This window comes from Equus przewalskii, chromosome 13 (assembly GCF_037783145.1).
Source record: "Equus przewalskii isolate Varuska chromosome 13, EquPr2, whole genome shotgun sequence".
Taxonomy (NCBI): Eukaryota; Metazoa; Chordata; class Mammalia; order Perissodactyla; family Equidae; genus Equus; species Equus przewalskii.
The window spans coordinates 58,058,330-58,081,193 of record NC_091843.1 but is presented as its reverse complement, the minus strand read 5'-3'; the positions used below and the strand labels follow the sequence as shown (position 1 = coordinate 58,081,193).

Below are 22,864 nucleotides of genomic sequence, written 5' to 3'. Positions count from 1 at the left end.
GGTGGGAGAATTTCCAAAGCCACCAGGACAAGGGGGAAGATGTACTTCTGGCATCCAAATGTGGTCCTGGCACCTTTTCTCACAGGAACAATGTTCACCATGATGGTTGGGGTTGTGGGAACACTAGTGAGGTCTCATATTTTATTTCCATTACAGGTGAAACGAGCTTTCAGAGGCCTGTCTCAGAAGCTAATACTCCTTCATAATGCTGGTTTTTTTTTTTTTTAAAGATTGGCACCTGAGCTAACAAGTGTTGCCAATCTTTTTTTAAATTTAATTTAATTTTTTTCTGCTTTTTCTCCCTAAATCCCCCCAGTACATAGTTGTATATTTTTTAGTTGTGGGTCCTTCTGGTTGTGCTATGTAGGATGCCGCCTCAGCATGGCTTGATGAGCGGTGGCATGTCTGTACCCAGGATCTGAACTAGCAAAACCCTGGGCTGCCTAAGTGGGGCGCATGAATTTAACCACTTGACCACAGGGCCGGCCCATAATGCTGGTTTTTAAGGAAAAATATGTTAAAAGTTTCAAACAACCAAAAAACGATCCAACCTGAGGAGACACAGTCTGTTTGGAAAACAAAGACCGCTTGTATTACAAAAGGAGTTCATGAATCCCAACAATTATGCGAGCTCATCTTGAACAAATGTGGTAGATCAGTGCCTTTCCATTTCTGTCTTATACCCCAAGTCTCTTTTGGGGACTGAAAAATTCCTGAGTAGTAGAATTTGATGGAAATATTCCAAAGTAACATGAAGTGAAGCGGAACACTGACCTTTCCTACTCTCAAGCTTGTCTACTCTTTAAGGAAAGTTCCAGAATAATTTTAGGTGGTCTCCTCAGTCACTCAGCCCTGTGAACATGTGTCGACAGGTCTTGTTTGACCAGGCTCAGATCCTTGGGAGAAAGCACACAGTCATGTCGGAGAGCCCGCTGGTGAGTCAATGTTCGAAACATCTGTCTTCCCCGGGCTTGGTTCTCAAGGATGACCAACAGGGTGAATCTCTTGGAAATTCAGTTGCCCAGTTAAAGTAAAGAGAAGGAAAAAAAGGCAACACAGGGCTCAGCCTGTTCCATCGACTAGCCAAGGAGCTATTTTCAGTCTCGTCTAACCTTTCCAACCTGGGGACTGGTTTCTCCAAGTTTTAGAATCAGGTTGCAAAGAACCTGATTCTCTTTGAAAATTCTTTGCTGGAGGATAACTGAGTACCTGGCCACCTCGCTCCTAATCAGAAGTGAGCTTTCTCGGCCAGGCTTGCCTTGCCCTTGTAAACGCTTCTCTCCAAGTCTGCAGAAATCGTTCTTGGAGGAGACAGGCTGCCTTTCCTCCCGTCGACCTCTCTTCTCCCCACGGGGAGTGGCTACTTGACACTTTGGAACATTTTTCCTGAAGCCGTTAAGCCTCCTCAGCCAGTAAGCCAGGAAAATCTGGCTTTAACCTTAAACATATTTCACAGTCATAGCCATGCCAAAGAGCCAGGTTTCATCTGCAAATTCTTCCTTGGTTGTCCTCCAAAACCTACTCATAAGGAGGAGATCTCTATCTAAATGCTCACACCAGCCAGCGAGGTATCATATGCCTCCTTTCATCCCTAAGGGGGTAGTAGTTTAGCATCGCTAAATTCCAGAAAAATAAGAATTTCTCACCTAAAACCAGAAGAGATCTCAAAATATGGGAGCAGAACCCATCACAGGCTGTGCAAAGGTCCACTGGATCCGGGATTTTGTTTGTTTTACAAACAATTGCTCCAGATGAGCTTTGCTGTTCCACTAACAGAGTTGGGAAACAGCCTGCTAGGGAGGGCACCACACATGTGCTGACACGCATGGGGCAATAAGCCCATGTGCACACATCTGTGCTCTGCTCTACTGCAACACCCAGAATCATCTGGTCTAAGAGTGTGGCTTCTAAGACGGAGCTCTGCAAAATCTTGAACAGCAAACATTGCTATTAAGCCAGGTGCCACGATGCACAACTGCTCCCATCAGCACTCGAGACTTCAAGGGACTGCAGTAAGCGTAGCACACCAACCACAGGCACGTTTCACTGTTTAAGCAGAGGCGTGTAAAAGCAAAGCCACCTACAGAAACATGGGCAGCAACAACAAAAACCACTGCTTAGCTGTACAACCTTGGACAAGTGACTTACCCTCTCTGAACTCTGTTATCTCACTTTTACAGATGGGAAATTTACAGGGCCTCCTTCAAGCTGAGGATTAAACATGAGGATGCACGTAAATGCTCGACACAAAGTAAAGCGAGCAAAGCATGTCAGCTATTACAGCCAGCTTCTCTTTTAACTAGAACTCTTTGCCAAACAAAAACCCCAAGCCATGATTCCTACCTTCTTTTTGTCCATTTAATTACCTTTATTTTCCAAACAACTCTGTGACCAGGTTTGAACAAATGTAAGGCAATTTATTTTAAGATGCAAGGTGACATTGCTGGGACCTCTCTCCTTTATGACTGTTTAGGTAAGTCAAGGCACTTCCGAAATTGCTTGTTTACTCCTTCAGACCCTGAGGACAGCACCTGGGAGCCAGGCTGACTGAAGGGGCAGCCTGGCTTTGATGGGTGGGGTTTGAAAACAAAAGAAAAGTGCTTTTGATGAAGGGAAGAGGTAGGACTTACTCCTGTTATCTTAGGCGGAGATCAGCAAATACACTGCGGCACACTCTGCATATAAAATTCAGCTTAAGACAACGTCTGGGTTGCTAATGCAGGTTTGCAAATACAGTGACCATCCTGAAATGGCTGCTTTTTAATGATTTCCTATAATGGTGTTTATACATGGAAGCTTTTTCCCTATTGAAGCAATTTAATTGGAAAATGACAAAAGAGTTCGAAGAGGCGGATGTCCAGTTCCGACGTGCACACACACAGGGACTGCTCTCTGCTGCAGCCTGGATGAGCCCCTCCTCCTTGCTGTCCCCGTGCCCGCCCTCCTCTGGGACCTAGCAGGTGTGGGCCCTGTGCCCACAGCACTCTCCGTCTGCCCCCTACTCTTTGCTTGCATCGCTCCCACTTGTCCCTCAGCCTTCTGCTTAGATGTGACTTCTGGGGTGTGTTCTTTGATGCTCCCACTTGAGGGTGTCACTAGGGGCCCCTGTCCACCTCCTCTCGTGGTCCTTACCCAACTGTTAGTCATTCCCTGTTTACTTGTCCGCATCCTCCAAAGAACCGAGAGCTCCAAGATGATGTTCACTGCTACTCAGATATTTGGGGGCCTCCCATGTGCGGGCACTGTGATGTCGGTAAACAGGACAGCTGGAGTCCCTGCCCGCATGGAGCTGCATTCTAGCGTGAGAGACTGATAAAGACTGGGATACACAAGGGAATAAACGCCAGCACTTGGTGTTGTCAGGGTGTGCTAAGGTCTGTGAAGAGAAAAGCAGCAGGGAAGGGAAGAGAGCGCCTGCGAGGGCGAGAGGGAGTGAGCGCCGTAGGTCCCCCGGAGGGGTCAGGGAAGGCCTCTGCCGAGAAGGCAGCTGCCCGGGTGCAGGAGAAAGCACAGGCGGGTTTCAGGAAGGAGCACACCAGGCAGAGGAGCAGTGAGTGCAGGGACCCTGAGGTAAGAGAAGCTGGTAAGGTCTGAGGGACAGCGAGGAGGCCAGTGTGGTCAGAGCTGGAAGAAAACAGGCCTAGGTGAGGAGGATGAGGTGGGGGATGCCCAGGGTCTGTGGGGCCCTGCAGGCCCTGGCAAGGAGTCGGGACGTCACTTGAGCTTTGAGGGACTTCAGTGTGGAGGACAGCCTCACGGCAGATCCCCAGTGTCTCATATCCCTAGTCCCTAGCAGAGACCCCAGGGAGTTTGCTGAAGAAATGAATAGAGACCTCCTACGGTGGGCAGGGAACATGGACAGGCATTGGGCAGACGGGGTCCCTTCCCTCCAGGAGCTCAGTCTTGTTGGGAAAGATGCCACCACTGGTTATAATGAATATATATTTTTAAGGAGGGAAAGGATGGAAAGAAATGATTTGAGATTAATGATTCAGGAAAAAGAAGTCAGCTCATAGAGCAGACAGGCGGACACCAGCTCCTGGCTGGGTAGCCTGAGCCACAGATGCTCTCTCATGTCAGAAGCCCCAAGAAGTCCCACAGCAAAGACACGCAGCCGATTTAAGTGGGTTTATCCCTCCATTTCCCAACCTTATTTGGTTAAGAAACTTTGTTGGAATGTGAGTCACTTATTTAATTTCATAAAATACGATTTCAGAGAAATGAATGGAGGGATCAGTGTAGGAATGACTCTTTGCAATGATCGGAAACTTCTTGGTGGCTTGCACTTGTCTGACTGCTGAAGGCTGGAAGACAGAGTCCAGAAGCTTGGGGCCTCTAGGGTTAGAGGTGATGATGCTGGTATAACTTAGTACGAAGGACTTGGGCCCACAGTGGGCTGGTTGCAGGGGGATGTGTGTGCTGTGACTTAAAGCCCAGGGTCTGGGTTCAGGTTAGTTTGAAGGAGACAGTTTCAGCCTGAAGCCAAGGTCCCTGGGGAGGCATCCCCACTCCTCAACCCATTTGGTCTTAGCTAAATTGGCCATTACTCGGCCTTAGCAGCAATTCATCCTGCTGACCGCTTCTTCCTTATCAGAGCCTTCTCGACCCCACTGGCTTTCCAGACACCATCTCCCCATTTCCTTCCTACAGCTTCGGCTGATTGGCGGGTTATTCATTCCAACAAGTACCTCTGAACACATACTATGTGCCAGGGCCTGTGGTGGGCTCTAGAGGTCTACTAGCAGATAAAACAAACATGCTTCTGCCCTGTGGAGTTTAGTGGGAGAGTCAGTCAAGCAAAGAAATCACTTAAAATTTCAATGTGACACGAGCAAGAAACAAATGGAGCAGGACAGAGTCAGCATAGGGACTTGCACAGACTGGTGCTCACGAAATGCTTTCGGAGGAGGTGCATTTAAATGGAGACAGAAATGATGAGAGGCACATCTCTTCCAGGAGCTCCTGCTGAGTCTCCTCATCAGCTGGTGGCCCCCAAGGCTTAGTCTCCAGCTCTCTGCACTTCTCACTGCATGCATCGACTTCCCCAGCTTCAGTAACTATGTGCAAACAACTGATGTCTTCCAGCTGCTTTTCTTCAGCCCAGACCTCTCTTGGCTTCTTATGTTTATGTACCACCTTCCCAGGCACCTCCACTGGGATATCTCTAGCCGCCTCAAATTTATGCCCAAACAAAACACATGATCTCCAGCCCATCCCACCCTCTCTTGAAGCAAAACAAAACAAAATTCAAAGTAATACCATCCCATATTGGTAACTGGCCCCACGGTCCCAAAGAAATTTTAAGTTCTATGAAAATTGCACTACATTTACTCATCTTTCTCCTGGTTCTTCTTCGATCTCTTCCCTACATGTGGGCATTTCCTAAGATATGGTGCTCCTCCCTCTTCTGACTCCGCACCCTTTCAACCATCGGGATCTCCTTACTTCATAACTTCAAAGCCTTTATCCTCAACCTCAATCTCTCCAAAAATCCAGTTAGGCATCTCCGAGTAGACCAGTTGTTTTGCAACATTTTGACAGCAACCCACAGTTGGAACGTTTCATTTGGCAACTTACCACATAGACACATGCAACAAATAAATTTCGTGAAACAATACTGTCATTCTATTTTTTTCCTATTTGATTTCACTTAAAAAATATTTCATGTTTCGTATAATTTCAAAATCCACTAATGGGTCATGACCTGCAGTTTTAAACACACCATCTCAATACACTATATCAACTATTTTCACATGGACATTTCTCTACAACCTCAAACATAATGTATCTATTTCCCAACTCATTTCTCAACCAAACTTCCTTACTAAGGAATATGATTATTCTTTTAGTCACTCAGGATCAACATGTTAGAGTCATTTTGGATTCCTCCTTACCCAACAGTTGCTAAAACTTACTGGTTCTTCCACCGCAATGTGTCACCACCCATTCCATCCTTTCCATTCCCACCATCATAGTTCAGATTTTACTATTACTTGGAACACTGCGATAACCTTTTTAACTGGCTCCCCGTTTCCAGAATTTTCAAATGGAGGTGCCATATGTTTGAATCACAAACATCAGGGCTGAAAACTAATTCAGCTTTTCAGTTCCATTTTGACCAACAAAGTAGTATGTAAGGGACTGAAATGGATGTGCCTTCATCTACTCATCAAACTCCTTGACTAATTAAATTTTACTTCAGGCTGCCTCATGTTTCTAAAATTCCCATTACAATCCAGAAACCAAACCATACTTCGTGGTAACGGCAGGCAGACTCACCCATGTCAGCAGTGACCATGGTGGACTGGTTTTCAGGGATGGAGACAGAGGTCTGGTCTTGGTCCATGCTTCGAGAGTCCTCGTTGACCTCGTGTTGACTCTGGCTGAGTTCTGATCGCAGTTCTGAGTACTCATCTTCCTCTCTGAGAAAAAAGGAGAATCAGCCACCACAGGCAGAGATGTAAGACAAATCCCCAGAGAATACGTCTTTTATGGAAAAGAAAAAGACAGTCAGAGAGAAAACAGACAGATCTCCCCTGCCAGGCCACACAGACCAGGATTTCTTTCAGGCCAAACAGAAGGTCACATTTATGGTTAGTGTATGAAACTGCAAGGTTGCTTTTGTGTCCACATACATAGCCATAGACCAAACAAGATTCATCTATCAGCCTACCAGAAGCTTTACCCCTTCAAAAATTTCCTGAAGAAATCAGATTTCTTCACTCCCTCAAATTCCGAGGTGAAAAAGAACTAAGACTACGAGCACTGAGGTTCCAGTGAGCACAGTAATCAAGAGTCTGGTGAACAGGAATGGCAGTCTCATCGCCTGGATGGTCCCACTGGTGGGCCTTCCTCCTGGAAGAGGACATCAGGAGGTGTTGGGCTGGAGCTACTAGAAAACCAGCACCTCATCTGTGCAGATCAAAATGGATGCTTTGAAAGGTATATGGATGAGCATGTCTAAAAAATGCCACATTTACTTTCCCCAAAGAAAGTAGGCAGAGTTAGGGAATAGGAAAACAGGATGGAATGAGGAGAAAAAAGGAAACAGTGAACGAGAGAATACCACTCAATGGTGTATTTCCTTCGATTTGCATTTGCTAAGAGGAAGACAAGATTTAAATGCAGCCATATTTCATCTGCACGAGCACACCCACCCCTTCTCAGCCCTTCATGGATCCCTCAAGCTTTGGTCTCTGAATTAGCTATGGGCAGGCTAAGAAAACTTAAAACTGTTGTATGTATTTCAAAGCACACACCTTACCCTCTTCCCACATCATCATCATCTCTATGCAAACACTGGACACTGGCACGGAGAGAGAAAAATTAACCTTCTTTGAAGCATTTATTTTGCAAGTGAGCCAGAAGAGAAAACTGTCAGGGGATTTAATTATGAGGTTGGAAAGCCCATAGATGTCTGCTCAGCCCCAGGGGAGGATGTCTGTGAGGAAAGCTAGGAAGACAAGAAATCCTCTCAGCTTGGCATTCACTTTACGTTTGTGGACAACCAGGGGTAGCGGGGGAAGGTCAACAGTCTTGGGTTTACCACCAAGACTACCAGACTACCCGAAACCAAGACAGTGAGTGGCGATCCTGGAACTTGGGGAAGAGGCAACTGCCACTGTAAACAGTGGAAACAGATCTATAAATTAGAGAAATGTGACGAACCCTCCAGAGTTCTTGGTTCTCTCAAGAAATCAACATCCTCCCAGGGAAGGGATTCAGCTGAGCCCCTGAAGCCACCCAGAGATCTGGGAAGACTTTAAACAGATATAAAGCCCCCAGACATGCAAAATATGAAATCAGAATGGGAGTGGTAAAGGGAAAAAATATAGGTTAATATTCTATGAATAAGTTAATTATGAGATATCTGCAAAGCTGACAATAATTAGGTTTAGGAAAGAAAATAATGAAAAAGTACTCTTCAGAATTGCCCTTTTGGTCTAGAGGGTAATTGTGCCCTCATACATCAGTTCTCCTTTCAATCAGCACTTTACAATTTCGATTTTAGTTACTGGGAGATTTTGTGTATGATGAATAAATTACCTTTATTGCATGGCCCATGTAATCAGCTTCAGCTTGGCTGAGACTGTTGTGCAGACTAGAAAGCTAGATAAATGCTGCTGCTGTATCTGTGGCATAAATGGCATTTGCAGAATCTTTAACAGCCACCTTAAACCCTCCTGGCTTGGCAGGTTCCAAAACAGGGTGCTTGCCAAATCTCCCACTTTTTAATTATTAGGGATTATTATGATCAACTTTATAAAGGAGTGCATAGGGAAGGGGTGGGAGAGGGAAGCTGTCGATTGCAGGAAACAGTCCTTGCTGAGGTCTGAGCACAGTCTGAAGGACAATTACGCCACACTAGAAAGGTCATCTTAGGCAGAAGGCTTTCAGTGCCGTGAAATGCAAACTAAGCATCCCCATTCAATGTATTTGAGCACCAAAACAAGGTTAGAAAAGCAAAGATCAGATGGGTGCTGTCTTCCAGGAGACAAATATGTTCACAACTAATTCCAATCTAAGAAGGAGGCTGTGGGTGGACATGGGAGGAGCATCTGGGGCTTTAGGTGGGGAGGGACCAGGGGAGACCTCCTGGATGGAGCAGCACTCAAGATGAGTCTCAAGGAAAGTAGATTTTAGGTCATGAGGGTGGAAGGGCATAGGCAAAGGCTCAGAGGAGCCTGTGGACATGAACACGTGGAGCTTGGAGAAGAATAAGTGGCTTGGTATAACTGAAACCAAAACGTGGTGCATGGTGGAAACATGAATCTGGAGAGACACTCGGGCCACGTGTGGAGTGGGCGATTTTGATCAAAAGGAGAATTTATTGTATTGAAGGAGGCAAATAATTAGGGTTAGATGGTAGAAATAAAGATAAAATATGTGGAGTCTAGGAATTCAGGGGAAGAAGTAAATATTACCGAGATCTTATATGGAAACAGATAAAATAGGCAGGAGGGAGGTGCGGAGGGTCTGTATCCTTGACCCCACAGGGATGGCTGAGCTGAGCACTCATGATCCCTGGCTAAGGTTCCTCCTTCTGGAACTCATAATGAGTATTATAGTACAAAAGAACACATGCAAACAGAGTAAATGGTAATTAGAGGTGGAAAACAACCTGTGAGAAGATCAGGCAGGGTTTTGTGTCACAAAGAAGGAGGTATAGAAAGATTAAATGGAGCCTAAATATTAGAAAATTTGTTTCTAATATTTTTGCCACTGACTCTGGTAAAAAAATCATGGAGTTGCATATCCTTATCATCTCCAGAACATCATTATCAGCATTATTCCTGAGTGGAAGTTGGAATCTGGGACACTGGGAAATGACAAAAGCCAATTCTCTCAGGGCTCTTTGTAAATTGACAGTCAACCTGGGATCGCGGCATACATGGAAGACTGATGCTTGGGAGTTTTCTCTTTCTACTGTATTATTCAGGAGCATTGGTCCATCAGGAGCAATGGAACAAGAAGTCAAAAACACCCTACCAGTCTAAGGCAGTTTTACAAAGGCAAGAATTTGAGGTGTGTTTTCAAGACCTCTCTAAGCAGCAGTGAGTCAGTAGCTGGTAAAAGTGTCTGGCTAATGACCGACACAGCATCAGCATCTCAAAGTGACTTTTCTGTTTGCTTCCTTCTGTTGTGCACATGGTAACTCTTGGAAGTGATAACTTATGTCCTTGGGGAAAAAATACCGCCTTAAAGAACATGAACTGCTAATGCTGGTGATGAAATGAAGAAAATGTGAAAAGGTCCAAGAAGTGACCATTTTAAGCCAAAAAAATCAGAAGCTTTGATAAACTGATAAATTTTGGTAATTATATGCTTTGTGGTAGTTTTGTAATTATGGGATTACAAAGTTCTCAGGTGTTTCTCTTTGGAACATAAAGGATCATCTCACAGGATTCTAACGTACATTATTTCATTCACTTAGAAGCATTTGTGAAGTGCTGTTTAGAGTTGCAACGATTAATGCTTGCTGCTAGCTTAAACAACAAAATAAAACAAAAACGCTCCTAGGGAGGCAGGCATTCGATTGTATACACACCTACGTGACGAGCAGTGGCAGAAAAGTCACAGACTGGAAGGGTCTTACAGACCATCTAAGCAGGATCAATATACTTTTATTTTACAAATAAGATAACTGAAGCTTCAGGAGGCTAAGCAACTTACCCAAGATCATGCATCTAGCTAGCAGCACAGCCTCATTCCTAAATTGAGCACCGATGAAACAAGAATCTAATATGGTAGCCTAAAGAAAAGATTTTCTTTTGCTGTTGCTTATTTTTAAAGATTCCATCTCATTACTGGCTAGGGGTGAAATGATCTAATCAGAAAAAGGGAAAACTCAATGAAAGTATAATCCTTATCACGCTTTCCAGACCTCAAGGTAAAGTACTCTGGAATCAGCAGCATTTGATAAAAATATTACTGCCTTTGAATCCCCATATCTATTTTATTTTGGGGTGCACCTTCATGCCTTGTAACTGGATTGGAGCGATTTGTGAACAAGACCCAGATGGACATCTGCCTCCCTTGGCAACTGTCAGTCAACTATGTCTAGCTAACCCAGTCTACCCGACTTAGTGGTTCTTTGTTGAACCACATTCTGTCTTTCTTACAATTAAAGGCAGTCTTGCCCCTAAATGGCCATCATTCTTTGAAAGAACAAAGATTTTCGAGATGCAAGGAGGAAATGTATTCCTTTCAGTTCTCTTAGAAAATCTATAGCAGGAAATGAGTGATGAGTAAAGTCCTGGTTCTTCCTTCAATTCTACCTCTTATTTTTCCATATAGCACAAAGGAAGATCAGACATCTCTGAATATTTTGGTGAATAACTGAACAATGGGATTTTGAAATGCTCTCCTATGTATATAATAATCCAACCTTGTCATCAATGAGTACCAGTTTTAACAAGATCTGATATAGGATCCATATTCAAGGACTTCTAAATAGTGAACAAGGGTTTAATATACACCACACAAGAAGACAGGGAGAAAGAAAGCTACCATATCTTTGAGTTTTACTTTTATTTCATCATATTTTACTTTTTAGGCCAGAAATTAATCAAAACTACATGTTTTGCTGGGAGATAAAGAGGTTTTGGTTACATTGTATTTTAGAATATAGCAACATGAAGATGGACGGACAGATGCATCACACAGGTTGAAGCATGGGCGGAAAGGTCAGGCTCACTGTGCTGGCATGAGATCTTAGAGACGGGATTATGTTAGAGAAGACAGAGACTTTGGATATTATCTCAGCTGCTAAGTGAGGAACATTTTGCAGGCAAGGAAGCAGAAGGGCTAAGTGCCAATGCAGGGGTGACACACATAGGACGAGTCAGTGCTTTAGCGCTGCAGCCATTCAAGGTGAAAGGTGTAGGAGAGAGAGCCCAGGGTAAGAGCCAAGGCTGAGGATGGATCTTAGGAACAGAAGAAAAGATCTAGAACCCTAGCACATCAGGAAGGAAGGAGGATTTAGTGTCAAATCCTGAAGAAAAGCACCAGTAACAAGGAAAGATCACTAGATTTTTCAGAAATTATTAGTGGTTTTCAAAACAGTATCTTAGCTCAGGCTGCTAAAACGAAATACCGTAGACTGGTTAACTTAAACAATAGGAATTTATGTTCTCCTAGTTCTAGGCTTTGCTTAGAAGTCCAAAATCAAGGTGCCAGCATGGTCAGTTTCCGGTAAGGGCTCTCTTCCTGGCTTACAGATGGTTGCCTCCTTACTGCATCCTCCCATGGCAAGGAGAGAGTGAGTGTGCGAGTGAGTGAGCTCTCCCATCCTCATCATCTCCACTAAACCTAATTACCTCCCAAAAGCCCATCTCCAAATAGTATCCCATTGAGGGTTAGGGCTTCAACATATGAATTTGGGGAGACACAATTCAGTCCATAGCAAAAGGAATTTTGGCAAACTGTTGGGGTTAGAAGCCAGACAGCATTGGGCCAACAAGCAGACAGGAAACGAAGCAGAAAACATGGACTACTCATGAGAGTTGGCAGTGAAAGGCTGATGTTATGAGAGTAGCTTTTGGGAAAAGAAAATACCCTCCTTGGGAAACAAAAGATCTCATTTAATTTGCTTAGATGTCTTTTTTTCCCTTGGTGAGCTACTGATGTATTTTTCTATCTTCTCCATCCCATTACATAATCTCCCCAAGTCAGATAAGCATTAAGAAAAGCCACTCATAACATACAGTTAAGTGAAAAAACACATATTACAAAACAGTCTTTGCTATATGATCCAATTTGTTTAAAATATTCATGAATAAAATTTTTTAGAAGGCCATATATACAAAATGTTCAGTGTTTATTCCTAGGAGATGAGATTTAGGATGCATTAGGCAAGGTTCAGTTAGGAAAACAAACTACACTGGATGGTTCAAGTAGAAAGGGTTTAATTTAGGCAGTTCTGTGCTTGCAAAACTGTTGGAAGGACTGGAGAAGAGAAGGGTGGGAGGAGACCATCAGGAGCTGTCGGATTTGCCACCACAGCTGTGGGTCCCTCAAAGATCAGGAAATTGCTGCTGTCTTCACACCTGCACACAGCTCCAGGGTCTGGCTAGTCAATGCAGGATGTCATGGGCACCAAAGCCTGTATGTGAGCTACCATTAGCATGGCCTGAGTGACAATGGCTCCCACCTCCCTTCTGCCTTCCAAAACCATGAGAATGCATCTCATTGGCAGAACCAAAACTGTATCCAGAACCCAGCTATTAAGGGAGTCTGGGAAGTAGTCCCCTGGGGCCAACTTCTTTGATTCTGGGGAGAGTAGAAAGAAGGGATGGGAATGGTACCAGGTGCCAGACAACATCCATCATAGTCTACCCTCTTTGGCTACTCAACAACCATACACGTTCTTACACACACTTAAATTTCCAAACTGCAATAGCTTCTGTAACTATCCCTCATTCAAATGTAAATGGACTCACCTTCTCACCAAAATGGGAGACGCAAAGTCCCATCAGTTATTGTATCCACTGTTATGTGATCACTCCTCTTCTAGTTCAATGGCAAAACCACCTAGATATCATGTAACCTAACTATTAAATGACAAGTTTCACCAATACAAACTCACTTTCTATAACAGGAGAAAATAAAAGGATAAAAAGGAAATTGCCTATATACATAACAAGCAAGAAAATATGCACAGCCTAGCCATCCTTTTTGCAACCGGTCATAAGGCTATAGTTGATATTTATAACTTCCTTCTTCCACTAGGAAATCCTTAATTCCTTTGTGTTTGGCCAGCATCTAAGGTGGTTAGAGTTCTTTACCCAGTGAAGTAATCTGAAATCTTTATTCCTGAGGGGCCGCGCCCTAGGTGGTCTGACCTGGATGGGTTGTTCTAGTCTACCAACGTTCACCACTGGGCAATTTCTAGGAGGTTTCCTAGAGAACCACATGAGTTCCAGACACAGCCCTCCTTGCCGCACGGTATAGCAATAATCCTCCAGCTAGTGCAGTAACTCCCTTCACTGCTTTTTTGTTCAGTGGCATGAGGTGCTCCAAGGCCAGGTGGCAATCAACGGAATCGTTGTATTCTCTGGTGGACGCATAGTTCCCTTGGGAACTAAGACTTCTAAACTGACCGAGGTCAAAGTTGCAAGGATGAGAAGCAACACTTTTTTAAAGTGAGGTTTTAGGTGTATGAATGAGAGGATCCACTTCTACTTCTACCTCTTGGTCCCTGGACCCAAAAAAAGCAGCATCAGATACTGTTGCTGGTTGGGAGCATCTCCAAGGCACTGAAAAAATGTTACCACCCAGATGGTGCACTATGGTAGACTAGGTTTATGGGATGGATTCAGATCACAATGCCACTTGTTACCTCACCTTCTACCATGGACTGAATTGTATCACCTTTGCCCTCCCAAATCATATGTTGCAGTCCTTACCTCCAACACGATGGTATTTGGAAATGGGACCTTTGGGGGATAATTAAGTTTGATGAAGTCATGAGGGTGGGGCCCTCACAATAGGATTAGTGCTCTTATGAGAAAAGACACCAGAGAGCTTGCTTCTTCTCTCTCTCCCTGCAATGTGAGGACACGGTGAGAGGGCAGCCTTCTGCAAGCTAGGAAAAGAGCCCTCACTTGGGAACTGAATTGTCTGGCACCTTGATCTTGAACTTCCCAGACTCCAGAACCGTGAGAAATAAAGTCCTGTTGTTTAAGCCACCAGTCTATAGTACTTTGCTATAGCAGCCTGGGCTGACTAATATACCTTCATAAATCCCCACCCTGACTGGTGGACCACAGGTATTTTGGATCTCCAGGGGCTAATATCAGCTTAGAGCCAATAATCACCCCAGAATGTGGCTCTCTTCTTCCCGCTGCACAGTCTCCCTTAGAATGGCTGTGATTCTCTTTGGAATGGGTAGAAAGAAGATTAACTGTACCCTCGGTGGCAAGGTTGTATACATCCTCCCCTTCATCTAAGGGGCTCTGGGTCTGTAAACTGGGTCAGGTGAGGGAATTGGTAACAGGCTATGATTCTCCCTTGCAATGGCAAGTCAAGTCTCTGTTCACCAGACGGGAATTTTTTCGACTATACAGATCAAGTAAAACTTATGTAGGCTGCCCATTTACATTGATCCTAGAGACCCCATGATCCGTTAGCCACTATCAAAAACCTCTACAGGTCAAACTATTTTGCTTTGATTACTACTATAGCCTTGTTCACCAATGCAGTAAACACACCCATGTTGACTGCAGTAGTTAAGTGGCATCAAAGACCCCCTTTTAATGATGTCATCTCCCACCCAACATTCCTGACTCCCCTGGCCTCTGGACTCCTACATTATACTATGGAAGTTCTGGCATTTCAACATTATTTATGTAATCCTCAGTTGAGTCTAGTTTTCAGTTAATCACACTGCTGGAACTAACATACTGAATCCAGAATCTCTGATAGGAACAGTCATACCTGGTCTAGAAGCTTTACGTGCTAATCCCACACATATCCCCCCCAGGTTTTTCTGAATATAAATGAACAAAATCTTAAATCTTTTCATATTTTAACTTTCTCTTTCCAGGTAGGATTTTCTACTTATCCCCCTGGGGCATGATGGAAATTGACCACTTTTAGGCCTAAAAGATAAAGAGAATGGAATTGTAGTGGGGCATGAATATATCTGGACCCCTACCTGGGATCAGATTGCTACAGATATTCTCCAAGCAAGGAGCTCAACGGAGTTTGCAGGCTCTAGGTATTCTGATTCATTTGAGTCTACCCAAATGTCTCCATTCAAATTCTCACCTATCAATTCTTCCTATCAAAGCCTGATCTTCACCTAAGAGATCTAATGTGGCTGTGAATTCAACTTACATTGGAATTCAGCAACCTGCACTGTCTGATTCTTGGCTACACTAGCCCTGTGGCTATAAGAGATGGCAGAGTCTTCTAGGACAGTCACAGAAGGTCTCTGGGTTCTCTGATTGTGATCTGAGATAAAAAAATTTAAAACTATAAGATTGTCATTTTCTTTCCTTAAGCAATTCAGTATTGCTTAAGTGTAGATATACCATAGCTTATATAAACTATTCCATGATTTTTCATCTTTTCCAATAAATCCCTAACTCAGGCCCAGATTGAAGTGACAAGTAGGTCTATAAGGTTCTAGGATCGTACCTGACTAGTATGACAACCAATTCTCTAGACCCTAGATATGCTAGGGCACTTAGAGTTCATCCAAGGCATCTGGCTCCTACTGCCCTGTGTCTGTGACAGCATCTCAGGACCTGAGGGCAAACCAATTTCCTGGAGTGCTGGGGGCTGGGGACATGTCTCAGCCACTGGAGCTCAGAGGACAAGAAGAGCCTTGTCTTACTGGCCCACGTGTCTGCATGTCTTCCAGCCTTCCCGGGAGTCCCCTCAAGGAGGGGCCAGCTCATTTATATAATGAAAACTGGCAGTATTTAATGTGACATATGCACAGATGCAATCTTCCTTTAAATAAAAGGCACCAATAAATGTTGATGGTCAAGAAGTTCACTGTATGTTAACACGAGGCAGTTTGGCCATTATATTCAATTTCGTCATCCTGAAATTGAGTTTTCCAGGTGATGTGTGATGCATTTTGTTCACAACTCACTGAGCCCATTTGCCTTCACCTTCTCAAGTGTTTAAAAGTGTAACATGTTTTAATGCAAATTATAAAGTTGCCAATGTACTCTGTCAGCCTCCTTTAAATCTGCTATAACCATTTCTTTGGGCTGAAAATTCTTCTCTGCTCATGCATTTCTAACCTACAATCATTCTGAAGACCAGGATACAATTTAAAAGCCTTGAGGTTCTAAATTGGAATATGAAATTTATTGTGTGGCTCCAGTTCAGTGCAAAATTTTCCACGATCTTGCCCAGAAAACAGGGGCCCATCAGCACTCCCATCAAGGAGCCCTGTCATTACTGTGGCGCTCAGAGTTGGAACAAAATGCAATGAAAGTTCTTCTAACCCAGCACTTCTCCAGGGAGAATTTAAAGTAGCTGCCTCTAAAACTGTTTGAATTGTGGCTCGTACAAACATTCAGTGGACAAAGCACTCTTTCTCCATGAAGGTAGGTGCCAACCATTTGCTTTCCTCAGGGCTGTTCCCTGAGCACAAGCAGGAAGATAAAAGTTGTCATCCTTGGCTCAGTAAGTCACTTAAAGCAAACCCCGCTCTCAACAGCAGGGCAGACACACCAACTAAGTGCTGTGTGTGGAGACTGGGGGGCCAACTGATGACAAGCAAGGAAGGCAGGATCCCCAACAGTCACGATTATGGAAAGAAAATTAAGTCAAGCCAGAGACATTGTGGATTTTAACTCCACCTCTACCCTCTGCTGAGTGTAACTTCAAAGTAGTCACTTAATATTTTTAAGCCCTGGCTTTTTCACCAATAAAATGATGAAGAGTATGTAAGGGCCCCCACCTGAAGAGGATGCAAGAGGTTATGTCAATGTTGGTAAATCCACTTGAGGTGAACTCAAAATATGATTAGATTATCTTGAAGCATATGTAATGTTTAGTTATAAGCCACATTCATAAATCGCTCAGTCTCCAAGGGAGGCACAGGGTTTACACGTCTAGAGCAGACCTGGTAAGTAAAAGAGGTGGTAGGGATGCTGGTCTCTGAGACAGAAGGGGCTCCATTTAGAACTTATTAATAAAGCATCTCACTCAACTTCTGATTCCAGACCCTTACCAATAAACTGAGGATTGTGACGTCCACGCTTTCTACCTTCCAGAGTTATGAGGATCAACATCAGAACACGATAATGGAGGGAAAAGTGAATGGTTAACAAAATAAAGAGAAAGTACTTATCAACTGTAAATATTTTAGTTACAAATAAAACATCAAGATAATTCCCAGGGGCGAGTTCAACTCCAAGCCCCAGGTTACAGCCCAAGGGAGCAGAGAGGAAGCAGCAACTTGGAGTCTACTACCTGATAGTGGTGCCTTGCAAACGGTCTATCTTCTTATTGAGCTCAGCAATGATGCTGTGGAGTTCTGTGATGCGCTCCTCGTACCGAAGCGTCGTTCGCTCCTGGACATCCTCATGCTCTCTCATGAGGTGGGACTGCTCACACTGGGATCAAGAGACAAGACAGAAGTGACAATGAGTTGGTGCACCTACAGGCAAGCGATTCTAAGTTTTATGGCCTCAAACTACCACCGCCTCAACACTGAGTATGCCCAAAATTAACATGTCTGCTCATTGGCCAGGAATCCCAGAAGACACATCAACAGCTAAATTTTACAATGCCTTTGTGGACATCTGAGTCTTTCCCTCATTCTCTCTTTAGGAAAAGGTCCCTCTGCTGTTGCACACAATCTTTGTGGCACTACCTAAGTCCTTGCTTTTCCTGAGCCAAGAAGTGGGCAAGTGGCCCCAGCTGGATCTGTCAGATACCTTGTTTAGTGACTGGGCCTAAGGTTGCACGGAGTCAGTTCACTCAGCTGAGGGTCCTGAAGGGACTGTCCTCTAGTTCCTGTTCCCTCGATCCCTAGAGCTTCCTTGCCAAGTTCCTTTATGGTTGTTCAATTTTCCTTTTACCAATTCATTCCTCTTTTGCTGAAGTTATCTGGGATATGTTTCAGCCACTTTTCAACCAAATACTCCTAAGCGGCATGACACCATTTCTTAACTGGCTGGTTATCAGCAGACTTAATGCTTCCCCACATCCTTTCCTACCAGACTATAAACTCTGGGAAGGCAGGAACTAGGTCTTTTCACGACTGAGCCCTGGCATCTGGCATACGGCCTGGTTCACTGTGGGTGATCTGGAAGTGTTATGAAATGAATAAATCGTAATGTATCACACTGTCAAGAAGGCTGCTTTGCAGAAACAGTGGACAAAAGAACCTGAGGAGCTTCCCTTGCTCAACATTTGATGGACTAAGAGGCAGCAGAGGCTATAAAAGCATTTTGTAACCAGAGTTTAAATTCTAAGGAACCTGTTCATCTCGTTCACTTCTCTCCCTCTTCAACCCCTACCCCAGTCACTGTGCATTTAATCTCATTTACATAATAATAAAACACTCGTCAGCGAAGGAACAAGGAGTCTAGCTTCTGTCCCTGTCTACTACATTCAGCCCTGATTAATTTCCTGTCCAGCAGAGGAATTTTAATTTCATTTCCAGCAAGGTTTGCCTAATGCCAAGACCCATATGTACTTGCCAGCTTTGCACTTTCAGGGCTGGTGGCAGGCAGGCAAGGGCAAAACTCCTCCCTCCCTAAATCTGCTAGGCTTCCAATGATGTAACCCTGAAGTTACTGGGCAGGGACAAAAAACCTTCAAAGACAAGCAGAATCCTACACTAAGCCCAACTCATACTGAAACAGAAGTATTCAGCAAATGAGTCTAATAAATACATTGGTATAAATCACAGCAGGGACCACACCTATGAACAATAGCTTGATTAGTATTAATGTGGTAACTTCCTGGGGGCTGCTCGGAGTTCCAGAAACAAGATTGGAGGCAAGGAGATTGTGGAAGCTGTATCAAGACCTTTATGAGAAATGATGATGTGAACTTCTGTTCTTAGTGACAACCTGGAACATCAAATAACCTCCACTCGAGGTCAAATACACAGGAAGTCAGTGGAACCAGAGGCAAGGATGAAGGACAAGTGAACATCACATCTTTACAGGTCAACAGGCCACTACTACTAGCAAGGCAGACGAGAAACTGCAAAATCCACTAAAAATGAAGATGTGCATGTACCAGAAAAAGACAGGCAATCAACTGACAACCAAGAGAACTCTGTGCATCCCTGTTGACTGTTGTGTGCTGCCTGAAAGCTAAGATTCTGTAGGGGTGCCCAGGTTGCAGCAAGATCAGATGGGTGATGCCTGGATAATGACAGCGTGAGAGCTGGTATTGTAACATCTTCGCTCCTGCCGCTAACTGGAAAGCCTGCCTGGAGGGTATGGGTATGAACAAGAGACAACAGGAAGCCTCATCATTCAATCAGACGGAACAGTGCTTATAGCTTAAAGAGACTCATAATGTATATTTGGAACTTAGGGGTTCATTTGGGAGTAGCAACAAGAATATACTGGAGGAAAAAACTTCTTAGCTGAAGGCAAAGACACTTGGTTTACATTCCTAAATTTTTCCATAAGTATGTTTTTATAAAAATGGTGGAGGGGCCAGCCCAGTAGTGTAGTGGTTAAGTTTGCACACTCTGCTTCAGCGGCCTGGGGTTCACAGGTTCGGATTCCAGATGCAGACCTACACACTGTTTATCAAGCCATGCTATGGTGGCATCCCACATACAAAATAGAGGAAGATGGACACAGATGTTAGCTCAGTGACAATCTTCCTCACACACACACACACAAATGCTGGAAAGCCTCTATAATTTAATACTTCCTCTAAAAATAATTGGTATGTCTTGATTTCCCATAATGTCTAAGATACTTCGCTAGGTGCCATGCTGGTGGGGGTCACTATGACACCTACTTTGAAGGGAACTGTGGTCACAGCCTCCAGGTAGACTTCTTCCAGGTGAAAAATAAGAAACAGGGACAGAAGTGGGGAGTGGGGAAAAGAAGAGATCGCAGAATAGTACCCTGGAGATTCTTTCCCTAGTGAAAAGAGAATGCTAAAAAATAATTTTCAAAACTCTCAGCTTCTAGATGAATGAATGGCTGAGAAGACATTGCTTGAGGTTCAAGTGTACAACTCAACATCCCCTTGAGTTATCTGATGAAACACACTTCACTCGTCCTCTACACGCTCACTGTACCCAGCCAAAGACATGCTGAAGCACTGACCTCCAAAATGAGTGAAAAATTCCCCAAGCTTTTCCAAGTTGTGGTGCAAGGAAAAGCAGAGCAACCCCCATAAGAGCAATGATGCAGGAGGAAACAAGCCATCACCTGTAGGAGCTACCAGAACCCAACAAAACATCCTTATTCAACAGCTTCCATTAAACTGCACCAGACTCACCCTGGGAATGTGGCTCTTTGGTGCAGGGAAAGTGGGAGATAAGTAGGTGGCACCCAGGACACACAAAGGCATCCTGTGCATGACTGGGGCCTTCCTGCCCTGGTGACCTCCCATGCAGGCAGGACCAGCCTGTAAAGGGAGGCCCAGGTTGATCACCAACCACACTCCAGGATCATACTGACCCATGCCTCTCTCCACCCCGAGTCTCCATGACTCATGAGAGCATTTTTAACCTGGGGAGAGGTGTGATTTGGGGTATTCTGTTTCAGAAGGACACAGCCTAGATCAAGCTCGATATCGCATCTCCATAGAAGAGTCACCTACAGGCAGGTATCCCAGTAAAGCCTCATTCAAGAAGGTGACATGACAACGACAACCAAACAGGAAAAAGGAGTATTACTTCAACGACTACTACTTAACGTTTGCACAAATTTTTCAATTTTTAAGTTACAATTAAGTATGTTACATTTTTTAAAAATGATAAAAAGACATCTATTTTTTGTAAGCCATTAACACAATCTTTTTTCAAGCGGTGTTTATTTCTCTCCAGTATTTTCTTATGTATGTGGGGCTCTGCCGGGTCCACCATGTTGGGCACGCATGACATAAAGAGCAGCATCCCTGTGGTAGTCAATAGGGGTGTTCACCAAAACTGTGGTTCACCTCCACCCATACGGTGAGATATGGCCATGTGACTTGTTTTGGCCAATCAGATAAGAGTGAACACACACCATTTTTGCCTACAAGCCTTTAAGAGCTCCTGCAGGATTTGCCACATTCCCTTCCCCAGGCCATGGCCACGTTACAGATGGTAGAGGCCTACCAGCTTGGGAAGTTGGGTGAGGACAATGCAGCAGAGTCTCCAGCCAGCCCCAGTGAGCTCCTAGCAAGAAGCAAGAAATAAACTTTTGATATTTTAAGCCACTGAAAATTTGGGGTTATTTGTTTTAACCTGCATATCCTGATGATCCAACCATTTTATAGATGAAAACAAACTAAATATAAAAGTGACCTATTTATTTAATGTAACCCAGGTAACAAGCAGAATCCTCTGAAAAACCCTCTGGTTCCTGTTGACGCCATCAAGGGGTTGAAGCTGTTACAGCCACAATCTTCTCCCCTCTACCCTCTCCCAGCTCCCTGACCTGTGGGCGGATTGCCTCTTTACCATTTGCCTTAGTCTCCTACCCTGAATCACCTCCAGTGAACTCCCGGAAACATAAATACTATGCCTCCCAAAACCAAGTGAGAGGTAGGAAGCCCAGACAGCGCTCTCCTTCCATCCCCCGGGGAGCACCGAAATAGAAAAGTAGACACAAGGGGCATAAAACAGGGAATTCTAAGTCCCTCCAGCTCTCACATGTTCACTTTAGCTGCCAAAGTCAATTATTCAGCCACGACTTTCTTAATAGGGAGCAATGGCGGCTTCTAGCAAAACTTACAAGCGAGGGATTTATTTTCTTCTCCTTACTGCACAGAAATACCCCATACAATTTCAGCTGAACAAAAGAAAAAATGGTCTCAAACAACACGTTACTGCTTTTTTTCAATCTTTCTATTATTACAGGGAATTGCATCCAGGGTTCTCCCTCTTCCCAGCCTATATTCAATTTTTGACTGATCCTACAGTACAGCAAAGCCAGAAAGTCTGTGGTTTGCCTCATCTTGCCTGCCATGAATTTCTGGAGATCAGTATCATTAGGAGCCTGGATTTCCCCTGCAACTACAGACCTTCAATTTGAAAGGCAAAGAAAAAAAGATTGGGATTGAATATGACGAAATTTTGTGTTTCCTGAATTTCATCTGGCACTTGATACACAGCCTGAGCTTTTTCTCTAGGTTTCAGCTCTCCTATCATGATGATGAAGCAAATTTACAATCTATATAAATACTTGTGTTTAGCCATGTAAATTCTTGAAAGTGCCTATATGCAAAAATGTTTAATAAAAACAAGCAACATCATCATTACAACCACCAGGAATAAAACTCTTTAGGTTCATCTCTGCTATTGGTGCAATCCTGGGATCAAGGCATGAGTCAGCCTTGAGCCAGACTGGCCTGAGAACCTGAGCCCTTGTTGGAAAAACCCTGTGCAACGTGGAGATGCTAAGGAGCTTTATGGTTTTGTTAATGTTCTTCCCTGGGTTTTATCTTACTCCACAGAGGCCACTGATCTCTAATCATCACATTAGTCTCAGCTGTCAAACCTAAGAGCATTATGAACTCCATTCTTGAAAAATGCAATGCCATCATTAATTTGTTAACCCTCTCAACCCTCCTGTGAAGGGGCTCAGTACCACTCCCTTTTAAAATATGCTAAGAAGAACTGTTACTTTCTCAGGATCACATTGAATTCCTCGCAAGTAATACTACTCAGGGTATTTCCATCCTCATTCTAAGTTGTTGCTCAGAT

The 22,864-nt window shown here is 44.0% G+C and overlaps 1 protein-coding gene across 8 annotated transcripts in view; it reads right to left on the bottom strand.

The window, feature by feature from the left end:
• Positions 1-22,864, bottom strand: part of MCC (MCC regulator of WNT signaling pathway) — a 407,992-nt gene that overhangs the window by 83,198 nt on the left and 301,930 nt on the right. For all 8 annotated transcript variants that reach the window (XM_070571261.1, XM_070571264.1, XM_070571262.1 and 5 more), the window contains 2 exons: positions 17,440-17,582; positions 6,280-6,422 (listed from right to left, as the gene is read on the bottom strand). In XM_070571261.1, coding sequence (XP_070427362.1) covers positions 6,280-6,422; positions 17,440-17,582 — 286 coding nt within the window. The remainder of the gene's footprint in view (positions 1-6,279; positions 6,423-17,439; positions 17,583-22,864) is intronic.